This window comes from Lynx rufus, unplaced genomic scaffold (genome assembly GCF_022079265.1).
Source record: "Lynx rufus isolate CCGP_SWC_20201006 ecotype Redwood Valley unplaced genomic scaffold, mLynRuf1.p SCAF_5, whole genome shotgun sequence".
Taxonomy (NCBI): domain Eukaryota; kingdom Metazoa; phylum Chordata; class Mammalia; order Carnivora; family Felidae; genus Lynx; species Lynx rufus.
The window spans coordinates 88,628,504-88,646,989 of NW_025814867.1; the positions used below are offsets into that span (position 1 = coordinate 88,628,504).

At 51.9% G+C, this 18,486-nt stretch overlaps 1 protein-coding gene across 1 annotated transcript in view; it reads left to right on the forward strand.

The window, feature by feature from the left end:
• ITGB5 (integrin subunit beta 5) overlaps positions 1-18,160 on the forward strand; it is a 121,992-nt gene extending 103,832 nt beyond the window's left edge. The window contains exons 11-15 of the mRNA XM_047099143.1: positions 6,803-7,025; positions 11,458-11,561; positions 15,075-15,194; positions 16,579-16,745; positions 17,408-18,160. Of these exons, the coding sequence (XP_046955099.1) occupies positions 6,803-7,025; positions 11,458-11,561; positions 15,075-15,194; positions 16,579-16,745; positions 17,408-17,503 (710 nt within the window). The 3' untranslated portion in view covers positions 17,504-18,160. The remainder of the gene's footprint in view (positions 1-6,802; positions 7,026-11,457; positions 11,562-15,074; positions 15,195-16,578; positions 16,746-17,407) is intronic.
• The last annotated feature ends 326 nt before the right edge of the window (positions 18,161-18,486 follow it).

Sequence of the window (18,486 nt, forward strand, 5' to 3'; positions counted from 1 at the left end):
CGAGGTCACCCCATGGCCATCTGGGTCCTCTGCAGGCCCTGAGTCCTAGTCCAGCTTGGGGGTGAGGGGGAGCGGTGGCTTCCCTCCTGGACCGCTTATGTGCTGCCTGACATGCTTCAGGGAGCGTCCCCACAGGGCCTCGGGCGCCTTTGTGGTATCAGCCTTCCCACCGAGGCTCTGGAGGCCTCAGAACAGCTGTACCAGGTCCTGGGTTTGCTCGCTTCGGGCTGGACATGGATACATAACCTCATGGGAGATTTTAACCCCGGCGGCTTTTGACCCAACCTCGAAGAAAGTACTTCTCTTCCGATCCTCCGAGATCTACTCTGAGCTTCCTCAATAGTGAGGGAGCACTTACTATATGCCGAACACTGAGTGAGTGCTTTATTCAGGTTAAGTGATTAACTCCTACAGCAAACCAATGACGGGGGCATTTATATCAGCCCCATTTAAAAAACAATTTTTTAAAAAACATTTATTCATTTTTGAGAGACAGAGAGACATAGAGAGGGAAAGACAGAACCCGAAGCAGGCTCCAGGCTCCAGGCTCCGAGCTGTCAGCACAGAGCCTGATGCGGGGCTTGAACTCACAGACTGCGAGATCATGACTCGAGCCAAAGTCGGATTAACCGACTGAGCCGCCCAGGTGTCCCGTATCAGCCCCATTTAAAAATGAAGAAACTGGGGCTCCTGGGTGGTTCAGTCGGTTGAGCGTCCGACTTCGGCTCAGGTCATGATCTCACAGCTCATGAGTTGGAGCCCCGCGTCAGGCTCTGTGCTGGCAGCTCGGAGCCTGGAGCCTGCTTCGGAGTCTGTGACCCCCTCTCTCTCTGCCCCTAACCCACTCGCATTGTGTGTCTGTCTCTCTCAAAAGTAAATAAACATTGGGGCGCCTGGGTGGCTCAGTTGGTTGAGCATCCAACTTCGGCTAAGGTCATGATCTCACAGTGTGTGAGTTCAAGCCCCGCATCAGGCTGTGTACTGACAGCTCAGAGCCTAGAGCCTGCTTCGGATTCTGTGTCTCATTCTCTCTCTGTCCCTCCCCTACTTATGCTCTGTCTCTCTCTCTCTCAGAAATAAATAAATGTAAAAAAAAAAAGTAAATAAACATTAAAAAAGAAGAAACCAAGATACAGATGGGTTAGACGTTAGTAACTGCTGGTAAGTGGCAGATTGAGGAGGCCAGCTCAGGCACTGTGATTCTGGAAGCCACATATTCACCATGCACCACTGCCTCATTTTCCCAGTGTTTTCTTGTGTCCCCACCCCGTTCTCCACCACTCATGTTCCGTGGTAAACAGGCTGCTCTTCATCCTGGGCCTGTGCAGAAATCCCCCCCTCCCTTCTCTTTCCTGGTGGTCCCTGAGGGAAGTTGGGGGAGCCTGGGAGTCTGGCCCCTCCTGGTCGGCACTCTCCCAGCTCCTCAGGACCCCCTTGGATGTTTGCTTTCCACCTACTCCCACACCCTCCCCTCCTTTGAGTTGTGCACCTTGACTTTTCTCCCCTCCCTCCCCCCTTACTGACATGTTGGCCATCCCTGCATTCCTCAAAGACCTTGGGACCCGCCTCATGCTCCCCCCTCCCCCTTAGGCCCCACCATCCCTGCATCTCCCTGAGACAGGTGTCCAACGCATCGGTCTCCAAGCGCCTTGTTGCTCAGCTCCAGTGGCGGTTCATAGCAATTCTAGCCCGTTTCCTGGGCGCCCCCACGCACCAGATGCTGAGTGAGTGCTTTACCTGCAATAGCACCGTATTTCTTGACAACATTTCTACGAGGAGGGCATTGTCCTCGTTGACAGATGAGGAAACAGATCATTAGACAGGTTTAGGAACTTGCCCATGGTGACATAGTGAATGGTGGAGGACATACGTGAACTTGGCTCCGTGCAGCCTCTCAGCCTCTCTCAACATGGCTGGAGCTTGAAACTTGCACATGGCACTCTGGCCACAGTCCTCACCCCTCAGCGTGTCCCCTCTCTTTCTCTCTGCCTCTTTCTCTGCTGTAATCTCTTCTCTTTAGAGCGTGCCATTCCCTCCATCTCTTCGTTTCCTCCCAAACCATTTCTCTTCTGAATCTTTGTCTGCAGTCAGAAGAAGGCACAAATATACCCCATCTTCAGAATATCCTGTCTGCCTTCCTCCCCATCTCTTCCCACACTTCCAGACCACTTGTGGGAACTACCTGCTTGCAGCCACCTCACTGCCCCCTGGATTCTGCCCTCACCCCTCCAGATTGTGGCAAATCCACAGTAGCCACCTGGGATTTGCACTTCCTGATCTCTTTTTGCGCTTGCTCGGGCTTCCGATCATGTCTCTTTGGGCTTCCAAACCACTGGTTCTCCCCCGCTTGTCCCTGGCATCTCCTTCCCAGCCTGCTTTAAGGGCTCCCCTCCCCCTAAATCGCCGATATTCTATTTTATAAAGGGAGGCATGGGGCCACGTCTTGGCCCACAGCCCACACAAGCACTGTTTTGCTGATGGAAAGCTATTGAATTCTGTAGAGCTGAAATTCTGTATAAATAGACACATTTACAACTTCCTGTCCATTTAGCTATCAATCATTCTAACAAAGGTAGTATTATTAATAACTTGCACATGTAGCAAGTCACAGCTTACAAAGTGCTTTCGCATGCCTTTCAGTATCCCTACCTATGTGCAATGAAAATATTTTTATGTCTGCATGGTATTAAACAGGCATCATTAAATTCGACTTACTCTGCCAAGGTGTTGGGGTAGCATTATAAAGGAGCTGTGTTTTGCCGAAGAGTCCTTGCTTAAGGCCCCCTGGGTGTTGTTAACCGGGATAATGTCCCCAGTCCCCCATTTAGTTTTACTGGTGATTGGTAGGTTATTGATCCTTGGGACAAGGCCAAATGACCCTTGTTATTTTAATAACGTGTTCCTGCTAGGGCATTGGGAGAGACTAAGGGCTGACCACAAGATGTGGGGAACCTCCATGCATACAGGTTGAGGCCCAACTACAGGATCTGAGACATTTGGATCAGGGTAAAGTGTAACCATACTGACCCAGTTTTTGAAAACCTGGATGGGTCATGCTTTCTAAAGGAGGCTTGAAAGCTTTAAATCAAGATGGCAAATGGTTGTATCTTCTGTGCCAGTCCCCCTAGTTGGTAGAACCTGCTTGGAGTACTGTGTTGAGGGGGATCCTGAGACCAAGCCAAGGCTCCCGTGATCAGATGGCCTGATGTGCCACAGATAGGGAGGAGGACATGAGAGCACAGGCCACATCTTTGCTGTAGCTGCTTCAAGCTGTCTTTGAGAGTGGAAGAACCGCCGGACAAACTGGGGCCAGCAAGGGAGCCAGGGAGCCAGTGAGGGCAAGCCTTTGAGAGGTCGCCGCCATTTCACCAGGCCCGGAGGCTGCCCTGCTTTGACTTGCTGGGACTTGACTTTGGAGCTGTCAAATTTCTGAGGCCAAAAGCCACATGGATAAGGATTTATTGATGTCCCACAGCCCCTCAGCACCCAGCTGCTTGCTCACCCCACTTAAGTGGGCAGGGGCTGTCCGTGCTCTGTCTGCTTTATCTCACACATTGTTTCTTGTCATGGAAACATGGTGGGGAGTTGTGTCCCTCTCCTGCCCTTGACCCCTAACTTTCTCTGCCTGAGCCCTAGATCTGGGACACACTCAACTCCTTTGACCTCTGGCTGGGTTTGGGGGCTCTCGGGCCTGTGTGGTGTCAGATGTATCCAACATAGCCAGGCTCGTTGCTGATCTGGCGTCATGGTGGAGAGCACAGAGCAGCAGGTGCCTTCGCCGGCATTCTCAGCAAGCAGGTTCTGTCACTTCGATGCCCGGTCACCATGGGGAGCAAGTTCTTCCTTCAGCACACACACACTTCACCTGAAACCCAAGTCTTCAACCAAATGATATCCTGCCTCTTCTCCAGAAGGTTGGCACGTTGGAATACGGTGTCAGGTTGTTATTGGCTAATGTTATGTTGCTGCCACACACAATTAGAGCAGGGAGAAAAACAGCACCCGCTGTCTCCAGCAAAGCAGTCCCTCTGACCCAGGTACCGTCGTGCTGCTTGTAAATACGGCACTGACCATGCTTTATGGGAAGTGTGGCGTACAAGCTGCTGGGGAGTGCCAGAGCTATGTTAGAAACCTTCCCCAGAAGTGCACTCATATCTGCAGCTCACTTGGAAATGCGTTTTGGAAACTGCACTGACCGGTGGAGGGGGTGGGGTGGATGTGCGATAGAGCAGCAGGTAACACGCTAACGGTGGAGTGTGGGTGGCAAGCATATGGATGTTCACTGTACAATCCTTTCAACTTGGCTGCAGGTTTGGAAACTTTCATAATAAAATGGTGGGGGAGGGATGGAAATTACCCTCGACAGTGACCCATTTTTAATTTGAAACAGGCTCTTGACCAGTGTGGCCCCTGAGGCTGGAGAGTGAAGGGGTTGTGCAGATTGGATCCATTTCATTCGGGAAGGCTTCCTGTGGGGGTGGCTTCCTGCCTGCCAAGCCTTGAAACCTGCACTGTTCATAGACCGGGCTAGAGGAGGGGTCTGCAGCCACCCTCCCGTGGGAGCCGTGCACTCTGCTGCCAGTGCCCTCCAGCCCCCTGCCCCCACCTTGTGTAACCCTTGAGTAGGTGTGCTGCCCTCTCCTGTGCCTCACCTTCACATGCCAGCTCCTAGGCAGTTAGACTGCACCCAGCCTCCTGCTGGCTTTCCTCACCTTTCCCAGAGGATTGCCATATGCCTCGGCACTGCCGGGGCAATGGGAGGGGGCTCTCACCCGGCTCAGTATCTGCTGAGGCTCTGAGCCTCAGTGCAAGCAGAGAGGCTGTCTGGCCCCGGGAAGGTTGGGAGACTTGGTCGCTCCAGATGGCCTCCCTCCTGCCTGCAGATTCTAGGCATCTCGGAGCTGACAGAGCAGGAGAGGGGGGGTGGGCAGGAAGTAAGTGGCTGGTGAAGAAGCTCTCTGGAGTTAGGTCCTGAACTAAATTGTGGGTCACATTCATTGGCGGTCTCACAGAAGGTGCTGGGATCCAGCTACTGGGATAACTGGCTCAGGTGTGGGAGTAAAATGCAAGGGCTCCACCTGTCTGATGCCCATTCCCCACTGCTGCGGTCTCCTGCTAGTATGTAACTGGCTGCGCAATGATACAGATTCTTGGTTCTTTTTTTTTTAATTTACTTTTAATGTTTGTTTATTTTTGAGAGAGAGAGAGAGACAGAGCATGAGCGGGGGAGGGGCAGAGAGAGAGAGAGAGAGAGAGAGAGAGAGAGATACAGAATCTGAAGCAGGCTCCAGGCTCTGAGCTGTCAGCACAGAGCCCAACACGGGGCTCAAACCCGCGAACTATGAGATCATGATCTGAGCCAAAGTAGGACGCTTAACCTACTGAGCCACCCAGGCGCCCCAATTCTTGGTTCTTTTAGTCTTAGCCTTAGCAAAATGTCATCAGGAAGGAAAGCATGCTGTCCTAATAGTTAGTGTAAGGGAAATTTTGTAAAGTTAAGTGCCGTAGCGCTGCTTTCTGCCTCTGTTAGTGCAGAGGATCGAGAATCCATTGTCAGGCTCTTGGCGCTCTTGGAAGATGGCGCTCTCCATGCTTTTCTTTTCCCTGAGCGAAACACTCGCTCACGCTGACACTTGTCCTCTGAGCCCAGTGAGCCTCTACCCTTGATGCCTGCAAGGGGCATGCCCAGCCCCTCGCCCTCCTACAAAGGAGAGCAGGGCAACCTTCCACTGGTTGTCCACCTGGTTAGGGCCTATTCTGCTGTCTTTCCTCCAGAGAGGCAGCGGGTGCTGGGGTTCAGACTCCCTGGTGTGAGTCCTGACTCCATCACAGGCAGGTGATCTTCAACAAGCAGCTTCATCTCTGTCTCATCTGCGGCAGCTGTGATGTGAGGGAGGGAACAGTCCCTGCCACATGGCCCCGTTGTAGAAACTGCTCAAGTTTATGCTGCAAAGCCTGATGTGTATATAGTGAGTGCTGTTCAATTAGCCACTGCTGACCTTGGCACCTGTGCCCGAATCATCCCACTCGGGGCTACGGCTCTGAGGCCGGAGCCAGAATTCAGCATCACTGCACGCCGTGGCTGTAATAAATTACCACAAAGTGAGTGGCCTTTAACAACATGGATTTATTCTCTTGAATTCTGGAGGTCTGGGCTATAGTCACCGGGCTGACTGGGCCATACTCCCTCCGAGGCTCTCGGGAGGATCCATGTCCTTGCCGTCTCCAGCTTCTAGAGCTGCATTCCTCACATTCTTTGGCTCTGTGGCCTCTTCCTCCATCTTCAAAGGCAGGAGCTAGCATCTTGCTTCTGTTGTCCCATCACCACTGTAGTCCAGTCTCCCTCTGTCTTCGTCTTCTAGGGACCCTTGTGATGGCATTGGGGCCCACCTGGAGAACCCAGGAGAACCTCCCATTTCAAAATCCTTCACCTAGTCATATCTGCAGGAGGTTAACATTTACTCTGGGGATTTGGAAGCGGACATATTTGGTGGCCATTCTTCACATGACAACTGAGACAGGAAGAAACTCTCTGGGGTCATGGTCCTGTGGTGTTACTTGGTCAAATTCTGGACCAACTTAGAGCACCACCCCAGACCTAGCTGGGCCACACAAGCTGCCCGGCCCCCTGCTATGCAAGCATGTGGGCTCTAGGCCCTCTCTGTCTGCCCAAACAGAGTTGGAGGGCACAGTCAGCATCTTGTTGTATTGGCTCCCTATTGTCTTGGTGCAAGGCAGACACTGGGTGGTTGGTTATGTGTTCATGCAGGCAGGCGCTGATGTGCTGTGTGTGTCCCTTTAGGCCACGGCGAGTGTCACTGTGGAGAATGCAAGTGCCACGCAGGTTACATTGGGGACAACTGTAACTGCTCAACAGACATCAGCACGTGCTTGGCCAAGGATGGCCAGATCTGCAGCGACCGTGGGCACTGCGTCTGTGGGCAGTGCCAGTGCACAGAGCCAGGAGCTTTTGGGGAGACGTGTGAGAAATGTCCGACTTGCCCAGATGCCTGCAGCACCAAGAGGTAATGGCACCCTCACTCCCGCTTCTCACCCCAGACCAGGCCCATCTTTCAGCCCGTCAGCCCTTGGAGCCGGCCCACCTCTTAGTCCCCATCTCCCGCATTTTCCACTGCCCAGCCTTTTCTGGGGAGCAAAACTCATACGAACATTAACTAGACTTTAACTGTATATTAAAATAGTGTCTTTGAAACACTGGTTCCTTGGGGATTTTGTAAGAAAATAAAAACAGAACAACAACAAAAAAGACTGTTATTCTATTCCCCGACTTAGAAGTTACCAGATCACTGAATTAAATTCAACTGGTTTGGGTACCAAAATAGTGGCTTCTCAGAGCCTTTTGAGTGCTATTGAGTATTTCACAGGGGGATGTAGTATGCTTCTGTTTTTCAAACAAGTTGGATCCCCTCCCCGACATTAACATTTCCCAAATAATGTTTCACAGGACACCGTATGGCAAATGTTGCTTGGAACAAAACATAATCAGAACGTGGATAGGATAGGAGGGCATTCGACCTAGATAAGGCATGCCAGAAACAAACCACAATGGCTTTTGAATTTTCTGCTCCATTTATACAGATAATGGAACGCTGGCCCTGCACTGCAGCTGAATGCAGAGATTGTCTGGACAGTGGGCACCGCGCCTCCACTGACTCAGCCACGGGGTCACGTTCTCCATGCTGACCTCCCTGCAGCTCTGCCCTTCCCCCTCTGCCAGAGTGCGAATGGGAGGGAATTAAAGGGATGCAGGAGCTATGCCATCAGGAAGGCATGAGTGACCGTTTCTCTTGAATTTTGCTAAAGGAACAGCTGTGTCATCATCATCCACGCTAGGGGGCCCGGCGTGAGGGAAACAGGCACAGATAATCAGAAACAAATAATAGTACAGACGTCGTTTCTCTTGGGCTGGGGAACGCAACTGTGCAATTTTCTTTTGGCAGATTTCCCCTCCACATGTCTGGCTTGGGCTGATAAAGAAAGGAGTTCATGCTCTCCGAGCCTGCCTTGGCTGCTGGTCGGTCCTTGCTCAGAAATGTTCTGGGTGGCACAACCCCTACTTGGCTGTTTGCCTCAAATAATCCAGGCATGGGTAATTGAGAGCTGGCTGTAGATCGAGAGACAAGATAGACAGGACCAGATTTTATTTTGTGTAATTGGAGAAGAGCCGGGGAAAGGGAGGGAGAAGAAAAGCAGACCCACTTTAGACCTGCTAAGAGTGGAGAAATAACAGAAATCCAAATAGCAACGTCCCAGGGGAGGAGGGTCGGATCCTGGATCTGGAGCCCAAGTAGCTGGGGCCGTGTGAGCGTGGAATCACAGCCATCACCCACGTTTTATGACGGAGCGGGGCACGCTCCCCCAGCTCCTCTCGCAGAACTGTTTCGGGCTGTCCTTGGGACACACGAGGTTAGTGGAGGGAGGGGGGCAAGCTAGGACAACACACATGGAATCAATAAAAGTAGATCAAGCCCGTTTCTTCCATTCCCCTCGAGCAGCAAGGCAATGCAGTTTTGGCGTAGGTCAGTTAAAAGGCCCGACAACCTTAGCTTTAGGTCAAAAGGGCACAACAACCGTAGCTTTAAATGTTTAAAGCATTCATTTCCGAGAAGAAACAGTATCTGATAATTTGTTATCCATTAAGCAATACTAAAGACACAAGGAGAGCAAAGAGATGCCATAAGGAAACCTCACTATTCCTTTTTCTTTATCTTTGGGCCACACTGATGCTCTCTATTTCTTTCAAAGCCTAGTTGCAACTTCTTTTTTTTTTTTTTTTTAAACAAATTCCCTTTGAAAGTGACTTATGTGATGTTTTTCTACTTGTTGGTTTGCCAAGAACCACCAGGTTTTGAATGCCTTGTCTTCCCCACCCTCCCCACTTGGGGTTTCAGAACAGCCAGTCTCCACTTTCTAGAACTAACCAAACATACCCTTCACCCTGGGTGAGTTCACACTCAGGCTCAGCTGATTTCAATTAACAGGCTCTCTGAGTAAAGTCTCTCTCAGCAACTTGTTTGTTTAAAAGGCCAGACTTATTTTAACACATGACTACAATATATCACAAGTTTCAACCCAGTATGTGGAGCACACAAGTTAGACTGATAAATCCACATGGATAATTAGGGAACGTTTCCTGGAAGTGGCCCTGTGGTTTAATGTGGTTTAATAACAACGGTTGCAGTTGGAAGGCTGGCGAATCCTCGCTGAGAGGAGGGTCAGCTTGGGGGTCACTTGCGGTGTGCTAATCCCAGAGGCCGGAGAAAGGGCCAGAGCTAAACCGCCACTTCCTGGCCTGCAGCCAAGTCTCAGTTGTCTGCGCTCTGGGACTCTGGCCTCAGGGGAAATGCAAACATTACCAACTTGTTTGTAACTCCAGAATGTTTCTATGGAGTGTTCCAGGAGAGTGGGATGTTATGGCCAATTCTGGGGTAGCTGCATTCCTTTTTTTTTTTTCCTTGTTTATTTTGAGAGAGAGCGAGAGAGCGCAAGCTGGGGAGGGGGAGAGAGAGAGAGAGAGAGAGAGAGAGAGAGAGAGAGAGAGAGAGTCCCAAGCAGGCTCCAAGCTGTCAGTGCATGAGCCTGATGTGGGGCTGGATCTCATGAATCATGAGATCATGACCTGAGCCAAAATCAAAAGTCCAAACGCTCAACTAACTGAGCCACCTAGGCACCCCTGAATTCCTAAGAAAGTCCTGCCTGCTTTCCTCCCCAACGTTCAGAAAGGGAAGTGAGGACTTGGGAGGGGCTTACCGAGAGGCAGGGCACTGGGTGCTGGAGCAGCGGCCACAGCGTCTCATGGCCCTGCTGTCTCCCCTGGCCTCAAAGGGGGGCGCTTGAAGTGCTGTCCAGCTCCCTTCCAGTTCTGCTGCTCCCCTGAAGTTTCTCCCCTGGAAATCTAGTAACTGGCCTCAATCTCAAGGAATTAAAAAGATGATGGTAATTCAGGCCATGCATCGTGGTTGTACATCCCTCTACATTTTTGCCAGAGAGCTTTCCAGACACATAACCTCACTGGTCCCCATGGGCCTATGGGTGAGCGGAGTGGCCATCCCCCGGGTCACTGTGGCTCTGTGGTATCAGCACCTGTGTTCCACAGATTCGGCCCTTGGGCCCTAAGCCAGTCTCAAGGAAGCCCCTGCTTCTGGGGCAGCCACCCCCATCGCCACCGGGCACCATCACCCCACTAAGTCCCTGAGAATTCACTGTCAGCTGGTTGTCTTGCCCAGCCCGCTCCTCCCTGGGGTTCTGTTTGTGCTCCCCCATCCCACAGTCCCCCAGAGGGGTCGGGCCCCTCTCCCACCACTGCAGGCGTCACAGACCTTTTGTGAAAGCTTTGCTTCTCTGGCCCCACAGCCTTGGGATTCTGTTCTCACTGATGTAAAGTGAAGGTAGATGGGGACTGTCTGGAACTGGGTTTGACTATGGGAAGTAGAGTACTGATCCTTTATTGAGCATTTTACGTAAGCATTTTTACACAATAACAATATCTGACTTAAACTGTGCACCTGAGGTGGGAGGAGAAGGGGCTCAAAACGAGACTTTTTGGCTCCTAACCCAATTTCTCCAGAAGGCCCCTGTTGAAATGTGGGTTTCCTGGAAGGAGACTACCACCCTGTAGCCTCTACCAGAGTCTAGTGTAGACCAACTCATAGAGGGTAGAACCCTCCAGGCAGGCTCCATCTGGGAGGGAGAAGGGCTCCAGGACAATGGTTCACAACCCTCACTGTATGAATCTGAATCCAGAAGCCCAGGCTCTGCCCCAGAGGTGTGGATCCCATTGGTGTGGTCAGGCCCTGGAGATGGTATTTTCTAGAAAGCCTCCTGGAGAGTCTAATATGTGGGAGGGTTAAGGGCCCTGCCCTGGCAGTGATCCCCTAGTAGGAATCCTGGGAAATGGGGCAATTTGGCAGCATTAAGCACTGGCCAGGGGGGTGTGAGGACCCCTCTATGAGGCCAGGAACCCCATTTTTTTAATCACTCCAAAGTTTCCTGCTTGGAGCAGACTCTTCACAGGCATGTGATACAGCTGAGTGAAGACGGGTTTGGCTCCTGGTATCAGAAATTGAACGGTTTCTGGGGCACCAGTCAGTTAAGTGGATGACTCTTGATCTCGGCTCAGGTCTTGATCTCAGAATCATGAGTTCAAGACCCAGCGTGGAACCTACTTTTAAAAAAAAATGGGAAAGTCTCTAACCTGCAACTTGATGTGTAGACCAGGCATGCCTCTAAACTCACATGTTTCTCCAAGAACCCTTGGGCAACCAGAGGCCAGCAGAAACATGGACTGAGGCCAAAAATCTGAAGATAGGGTGAAGTAGAACCTTCAAGGGCCCAGGCCCAGCAGAAGAGTGGGCAGTGCACCCCTGGGAGCTCAGTTACTTGTGGGGAACCACCGCACGGCATCTAACACCCTCATTTATTGCCTCTTTTCCAAAGAGACTGTGTTGAGTGCTTGCTACTTCACGTGGGGGACCCGGCCGACAACCAGACCTGCCAAAACCTGTGCAAGGATGAGGTGATCACGTGGGTGGACACCATCGGTGAGTGTGTCCAAGTGGCCCTGGGTAACTGTTCCCTTTTGTATTGTGGTAGACACCTCGAGGCTTCCTCCTCTGTGGAGACCATCGATTCTCAGGGCCACCTGGTAGGGAGCAGGGCGGTTCTAGTCTGGATTTGAGAAGCATAACGTCAGTGTCCTGGATACTACTGTTGGGTCCCTGGGCTCTCTGGGGTGTAAGACTTCTTGTTCATAACTTTCTGCACCATCACTGGAGCCCCATCTTAGTCACATCTCCCAGGCTCTTGGAGAAGTTGGTATATTAGTTAGGACAAGTCATGTTAGCTGCTATAACAAATCCCAGACCTCAGTGACTTAACTAAATATAAGTCACTCACTGCGAGTCCATTGAAGACCTTTTTGGTTGATAAGGTCTTGGTTGATAAGGTCATTCAGGAAACCAGGCTCCCTCTACCTGAAGGTTCTATTCTCCTCGAGGTCCCTGGAATCCTCTCCACTCAGTCAGCAAATGGGAGAAGACAGTGAGGGATCACGTGAGATGCTGTTATCGGCCAGGCCTGGAAATGGTGCTCACGACTCCAACTCAGTTGTTTGGACACATTTAGATGTAAGGGTCGCTGGGAAATGTAGTCAAGTTGTGTGCCCAGGAGGCAGGGAAACCCTGTTTGATGAATGGCTGTCTAGTCTTTACCACATTGGCCTCAGCCTGGTGTGGCTCTCATGATGCTGCAAGGCATCAGAAGGGGCAGGGGTCTCGTGTGGCCTAGATTGCACAGTGATCCCAGCACTGGGATTGAGTGCTGTCCCAACTGTCCCCCCGGCAACAGGCACCTGCTCCTGCAGCTGTTGCTCACTCCTTGTTCTGTTATCTTTCGTGGCAGATCACATTTTAGGGTTCTTCTCATTCTGACCACTCCAGTTTGACTCCATCCATCCAACCCTTTGCTTTACCTCTGAACAAATGGCTATAAGCCCATTCTGAGTGGGAGCCCACAGGGTGGCTCAGACAGAGGTGCACAGACCTTTGCGTTTCACCCTTTCTGGGCTGCCTCCATCCCTTTACTAGTACAGCCATTTCTGTCCAGGCTGAGGAGTTTCTAAATGCAAATCACATATCTTAGCCCCATATGCACGTGACCGGCTTTGGAAGTGGTCTGGAGCACTATAATTACACCGAATCAAAGTGCCCCTATGTCAGAACCCTCATACAGTGTGGTGGTAGTGTAGATTTGTGCATCTACTTTGGAAAATGGTCTGGCAGTTCCCTGCAAATTAAACGGAGTTACCGCACAATTCAGTAACATCACTCCCGGGTATATACACAAGAGAACTGAAAACACGTTAACACAAAAACTTGTGCACAAATGTTCATAGCAGCGTTATTCATTAGAGTGAAAAATGAGAACCGACCCAAATGTACATGAACTGATGAATGGAAAAATAAAATGTGGTACATCCATACAGTGGAAAAAGGAATGGCGTCCTGATGCACACTGCAAGAGAGATGACTCTTGAAAGTACTATGCCATGTGTGAGAAGCCAGACAGAAAAGGATATATATCGTAGGATTCCATGTATGTGAGATGTCCAAAATACGCAAAAGCACAGAGACAGAAAATAGATTGGTGGTTGTCAGGGCTGGGGAGAGAAGGGAACTGGGGCTGAGCGCTAACAAAGATGGTGTCTGTTTGGGGTGACAGACATGTTCTGGAATTGGATGGAATAGTTACACAACATTGTAAATATACTAAAGCCACTGAATTATACATTTAAAATGGTGAGGCGGGGCGGGAGGGGAACAAGACTGTGTACCATGAAAGGGATTCTGCCTCTGAGGCTCCCTTGCTGGCAGCCTTGCCCTCTACCTTGACCTCAGCTGCTGCAGGCTCCCAGCCCCTGCCTTCTCTCTTGGTCCTGACTCACCCCCTCTGTAGACGTCCCTGGTTCTGACCGACCGCTGTGGCCACATGAGGCTCCCGAGTATGTTGAGTCATGCATTCAGCCTGCACTTGTTCGTTGAGCATCTCCTGCATGCCGGGGCTTGTGTTAGACCAGGGGAGCCGGTCGGGAGCCTACCGAGTCTTGTCTCGTGGCCATTTTCCTGCCACCATGTCTGCTTGGTGCTTCAGGACTGGCTCACAGCAAGTTCTGCCCGCAGACCTGGGGCAGTGGTCACCACTCCCCCGCCCCAACCGCCTGGGCGCACACAGTCGGAAGGAGATGCTGCCTTCCTGTGGCCCCCTGACTGAGGCCCTTGCTCTGAGCTGTTATGCACAGCTGCCTCTCAGTGTAATCCTCAGTGAGAAGCTTTCTGTTCAGATTCACTGTTTATCCTCCTTCCTTCCTTCTCTCCGCTTTCTTCATACACATACACTCACCCAGGCCAGGCTTATGGTTGGGGCCTAGGAGAAAAAGTCCAGGATTTCCCATCTGATAACCACACTAATTTGTCTGGTTCCAGGTTAAAACTCCTTTGAGCAGGGGCGCCTGGGTGGCTCAGTTGGCTGAGCCTCTGACTTTGGCTCAGGTCACGATCTCACAGTTCATGAGTTTGAACCCCACATTGGGCTCTCTGCTATCATGCAGAGCCCGCTTCAGATTCTCTGTCCCCCTCTCTCTCTGCCTCTCCTCTGCTCATGCTCGCTCTCAAAACAAAATAAAACAGAACAAAAACAACCAAAAAAACCCTCCTTTGAGCAACAGGGTCACAAAGGCAAGAGCTAAAAAGCATTTCATGCCACAACATCAATCCACAGCTGTTTTTCAGGACCGATTGGCCATTGCGGAACAATGTCCCCTTTGCTTTCCTCTTCCCTGCTCCTTTTTCCTCCTAGAGATCAGTCTAACCCTTCCCCAGAGAAGCCTTGGAGTGCAGGTGTCATCTGGACAGGGGGTTATGAGTCCACCATGTTGGGTTAACGGCATGTGGGGACAGGTGGGCACTGCTCCCTAGAAGAGTGGAGCGGGTGGTCTGGGCTCGGCCCTGGCCTCGGGCGCTGGCCCGTGGCATCTGTGGGTGAGGCACCACGGCAGGTGCCCAACTCTTGTCCAGACGTCCTCATCATCCTTGGGTCCTTTTGGTTTTACACCCTACCAAAGAGCTGCTGATGCTTGGCCACTACAGCTGGCTCTCAGCCAAGTGGACTCAACTGTGAACTCTCAGGCCCCAAAGGGCATCGGAATGGCTCCTTCTTTTCTGTGTCCCTTTAATGTCCAGGGCACTTCCACTTACCAACCTCACCTCCAAGCATAATGCCTTCTTCCGTTTCACATCGCTCCCAGCAAACACTCTGGGGGGCTCTTGCATTCCCCAGGGATTCCTCACCATTCAGGGGATTCGTGTTCCCAGAGCAATTCAGATTCCATGCTGGGCCCACGTTCTTCACGTGAGAAACCCGAACTCACTTGTGAAGGCCCAGCCTCTGCTTCATGCCTCCCTGCACCCCCTTTCCTAACTGAGGTGCTTGACTCCCCACCCTGTCCATCAGCACACTGGGTTGCTCCAAGAGGACACTTGTACCTGGTTTTCTTCCAGTGAAAGATGACCAAGAGGCTGCGCTTTGTTTCTACAAAACCGCCAAGGACTGTGTCATGATGTTCGCCTACACAGAGCTCCCCAGCGGGAGGGCCAACCTGACAGTCCTCAGGGAGCCAGGTGGGTGAGGGCCGGCTCTGCTCCCCCTGGGAGCTCGGCTTCTGATACCTTTCCCTGCTCTAGGCTTGTCGCCCTTCCGTCCTCACTGCCTTTCCAAACTCCAGAGAGACAAGGGTCACAATTCCTTATAAAGACCGGGATCTAAGGCCACCCCTATCCAGTTCCTGGAGTTTGGAAGAAAGATGATGTACACCTGGGGACCCACTGCCGGGCAGAGCTCTGGGGGTCACGGTGTGGAGGCACGGGAGTTATAGTGTCTCATCTTGGAGGAGACGGAGCACAGGGGTAGAAGTGGCCATAGCACACATTTCACCTGCACAGCTGACGCTGATGGCCGTGAGCAGCTACAGGCTCTGCAGGGGGGGTGCGGCGGGGGGGGGGGGGTGGCCTGGACGGTCAAGGCTGGGCAGGCCATCTGGGTACACACACACACACACACACACACACAGCCCTGGAGGGGCACCTGCACTTGCCACCGTGAAGTCCAAGAAGGGCAGACGGGGCTCTGGGTTAAACTGCCACGCTCAGCTCCTGGGCCACTGAGGAGGCCAAGCCTTAGTGCAGACATTGATAATTCTGCCTCATGCTTTGGACCCTGGGACTAATGGCCTTTTGCTTTGGAGTAATTAGGGTTTCTAGTATGACCCCTTTTATGCTTCCCTGGAGGGGGACAGGGGCGAGGAGAAAAGGTTTTGCTCCCTTCAATTTACAGCCTTGCAAACTGTTTTTCCAAATTGAGCCAGACCACATAATACGCCTTCTCTGGGCCAGCAGCAGAGGAAGTGCTGTGGTACCAGCCCAAGATGCATGCCTGTAAGAATGAGGCTTTGTTTCCAAGCGCTGTCTTTGTGGTTCTTTGAAAATAAGCACATTCGCTCCAAAGGGCCACACTCTGGGGTTACAAACGTTGGCTGGCCTCCAGCCCAGCCCTGTGGATACGGCTTCATGAAACCTCCTGCCTGCCCAGTCTGCCTCTGAAACCATTTACATGGAGGCTGAGACACATCCAGTCTGGAGAGCGGAGAATGGGCCAGGCCGGCACACGTACACTCATGTAAGGGGAGGTGCTGCTGAGCACACAGTGCACCATGGCGTCTGGGAAAAAGGGGGGCGGCCACCAAGGGTCTCTTCTACATGTGGCCTTGGAACAGTCACCATCCCTCTTTGACTCTTCCCCTTTGTGTGCATTGGAGAAAACTTCCAGCACCCCCAGGTCTCCCAAAAGCAGCATGAGGATCTAAGAGAGAAGAGAGGGAAGGTGTTTGGTAGAAGGTGGAAGGAAGAGAGGTGCACCTGTCGTTCCAGATAGGCCTGACATTGTGGGGGAGGGGGTAGGGATGCTATCCTAGTGGCTTTGCTCATGGTTTCTCCTGGTCCCCTCCAGAGTGTGGAACTGCCCCCAATGCCACGACCATCCTCCTGGCCGTGGTTGGCAGTATCCTCCTGATTGGGATTGCGCTCCTGGCCATCTGGAAGCTGCTCGTCACCATCCATGACCGGAGAGAGTTTGCCAAGTTCCAGAGTGAGAGGTCCAGGGCCCGCTATGAAATGGTAAGCCAGTGGGGAGCCGGAAGTAAGAAAAAAAGTCAAGCTTAGAGATCTGGTTGAGGTCAGACAAGCTTTAAGGCCCACTAACATCTTTGGCATTGAAATCAAAGAGAGGTGGTGTGCACCCCATTCTAGAAGGTGAGAATTCACGGTCCAGAAGCACAGGGGGCTCTGTGTAGAGCCTCACACCAGACCTAGCTCAGGACTCTTCCAGGGAAGAGGCGCTTGGTGCAGCCTCAGAGAAAGAGTCTGGACAGTCCTAGAGCGACTGCAGACTCAGTAAATGAACTCAAGTTGTTAGAGTCTATGGTAGCATCCATTTGTGCGAGTCTTGTCTCCCCAAGCAAATTGCATGCTCCTGAAGGACTGAGCAGCACAGGGAGCAGCACCCCTGAATCCCCACTTAGTTTCTGTTAAAGTTGGAAGGAACCTCACAGACCATCTGGCCAAGCCCGTCTGAGAGAGAAAGAGGGAATCTTAGAGACAGGGAGGGTCCTTCCCAGGGCATGACAGGTGGAGGCAGGGATGGTCCTGCAGGACGGGCCTGCCACTGCTGGCATGCTCCGCCTTCCGGGGTGACTGACTGAGGAAGGGCCTCTGACCCCGAGAGTGTGTGTTCAAATGAATGGACGCACACGTGTCCTCTTGCCTTCTGTGTTCTGCAGGCTTCCAACCCTCTGTACAGAAAGCCCATCTCCACACACACTGTGGATTTCACCTTTAACAAGTTCAACAAACCCTACAATGGCACAGTGGACTGACAGCTCCTCCGAGGAGGGCCAGAGGGGGCTGACGATAAGTCGGAGACTGATACGCCCTGGACAGCTGCTCGACTGGATCACAGCTCCCTAGAGGGACAAGCAAAGACACCTTCCTGTGAGCCTGGGCCAGGAGCCCATTGCCTGCACGGGAAGGCAGCCAGAGTTCCACCTGGCTTCTGGGCCATAGCCACACCAGGCCGCCACCCCTCCAAGCCCAGGAAAGGCCTGGGACTTTGACACTCTCAGCTTTCCACACCACATCCAGCTTGCTGACTCGGGTGAGCTGCTGGGGGTCTAGTTTGTCTCTCCCTTCCAGGAAGGCTGAGCCTCCAGCCTGGCCAGAGGAGAAGGATCTTGGGAGTATCAGAGTGTGCAAAACCAACACGCGCTCTGGCTTTTGTCGTGTTGATCATTTTTATACAAAATAAAAAGATCATGCATTTATGGTATAGCTCTGATTACTGCGAATTATCTGCCTGATGTCTGTCCTTGCACAGGGGTGTTGGTGATGGGATTATTGAGATGCCTGCCGAAGGCACATAGTTGCAGATGTCAGTTTTCCAATTCTGTCTGTGTTTGTTTAGTACTTTTGTAATGAAAGGGGAAAAGATTGGGATTGAAAGTAAAGATTAAACAAGACTTTGTGTTTGCCTGACACTCTCTGTCACGCGCGTATTCCTATCCTGACGTGGTTTTAAGTGGTGCCCCGGTGGGGGGTTGAAAAGGCTGTGTACTTCCTCCGGGGACCCAACAAGAGCCAATTCCCTATTCCAGACCAGGGCTCTTCAAACAGGGCCTCATGGGATGCCCGAGGGAGACCTAAGCCTATGCCTTTGGACCTCCCAGTTTTGGTTAAAAGGAAGACTTCCAAGCTAGAAATTGTGAAAACCACACTGGCCTGCCTCCCCTGTTTCAAGGTGCTGAGGCTGGAAATGGATTGTGCACGTAAAGAAAGGTCAAGATGTGATTTCCACAAATAGTCA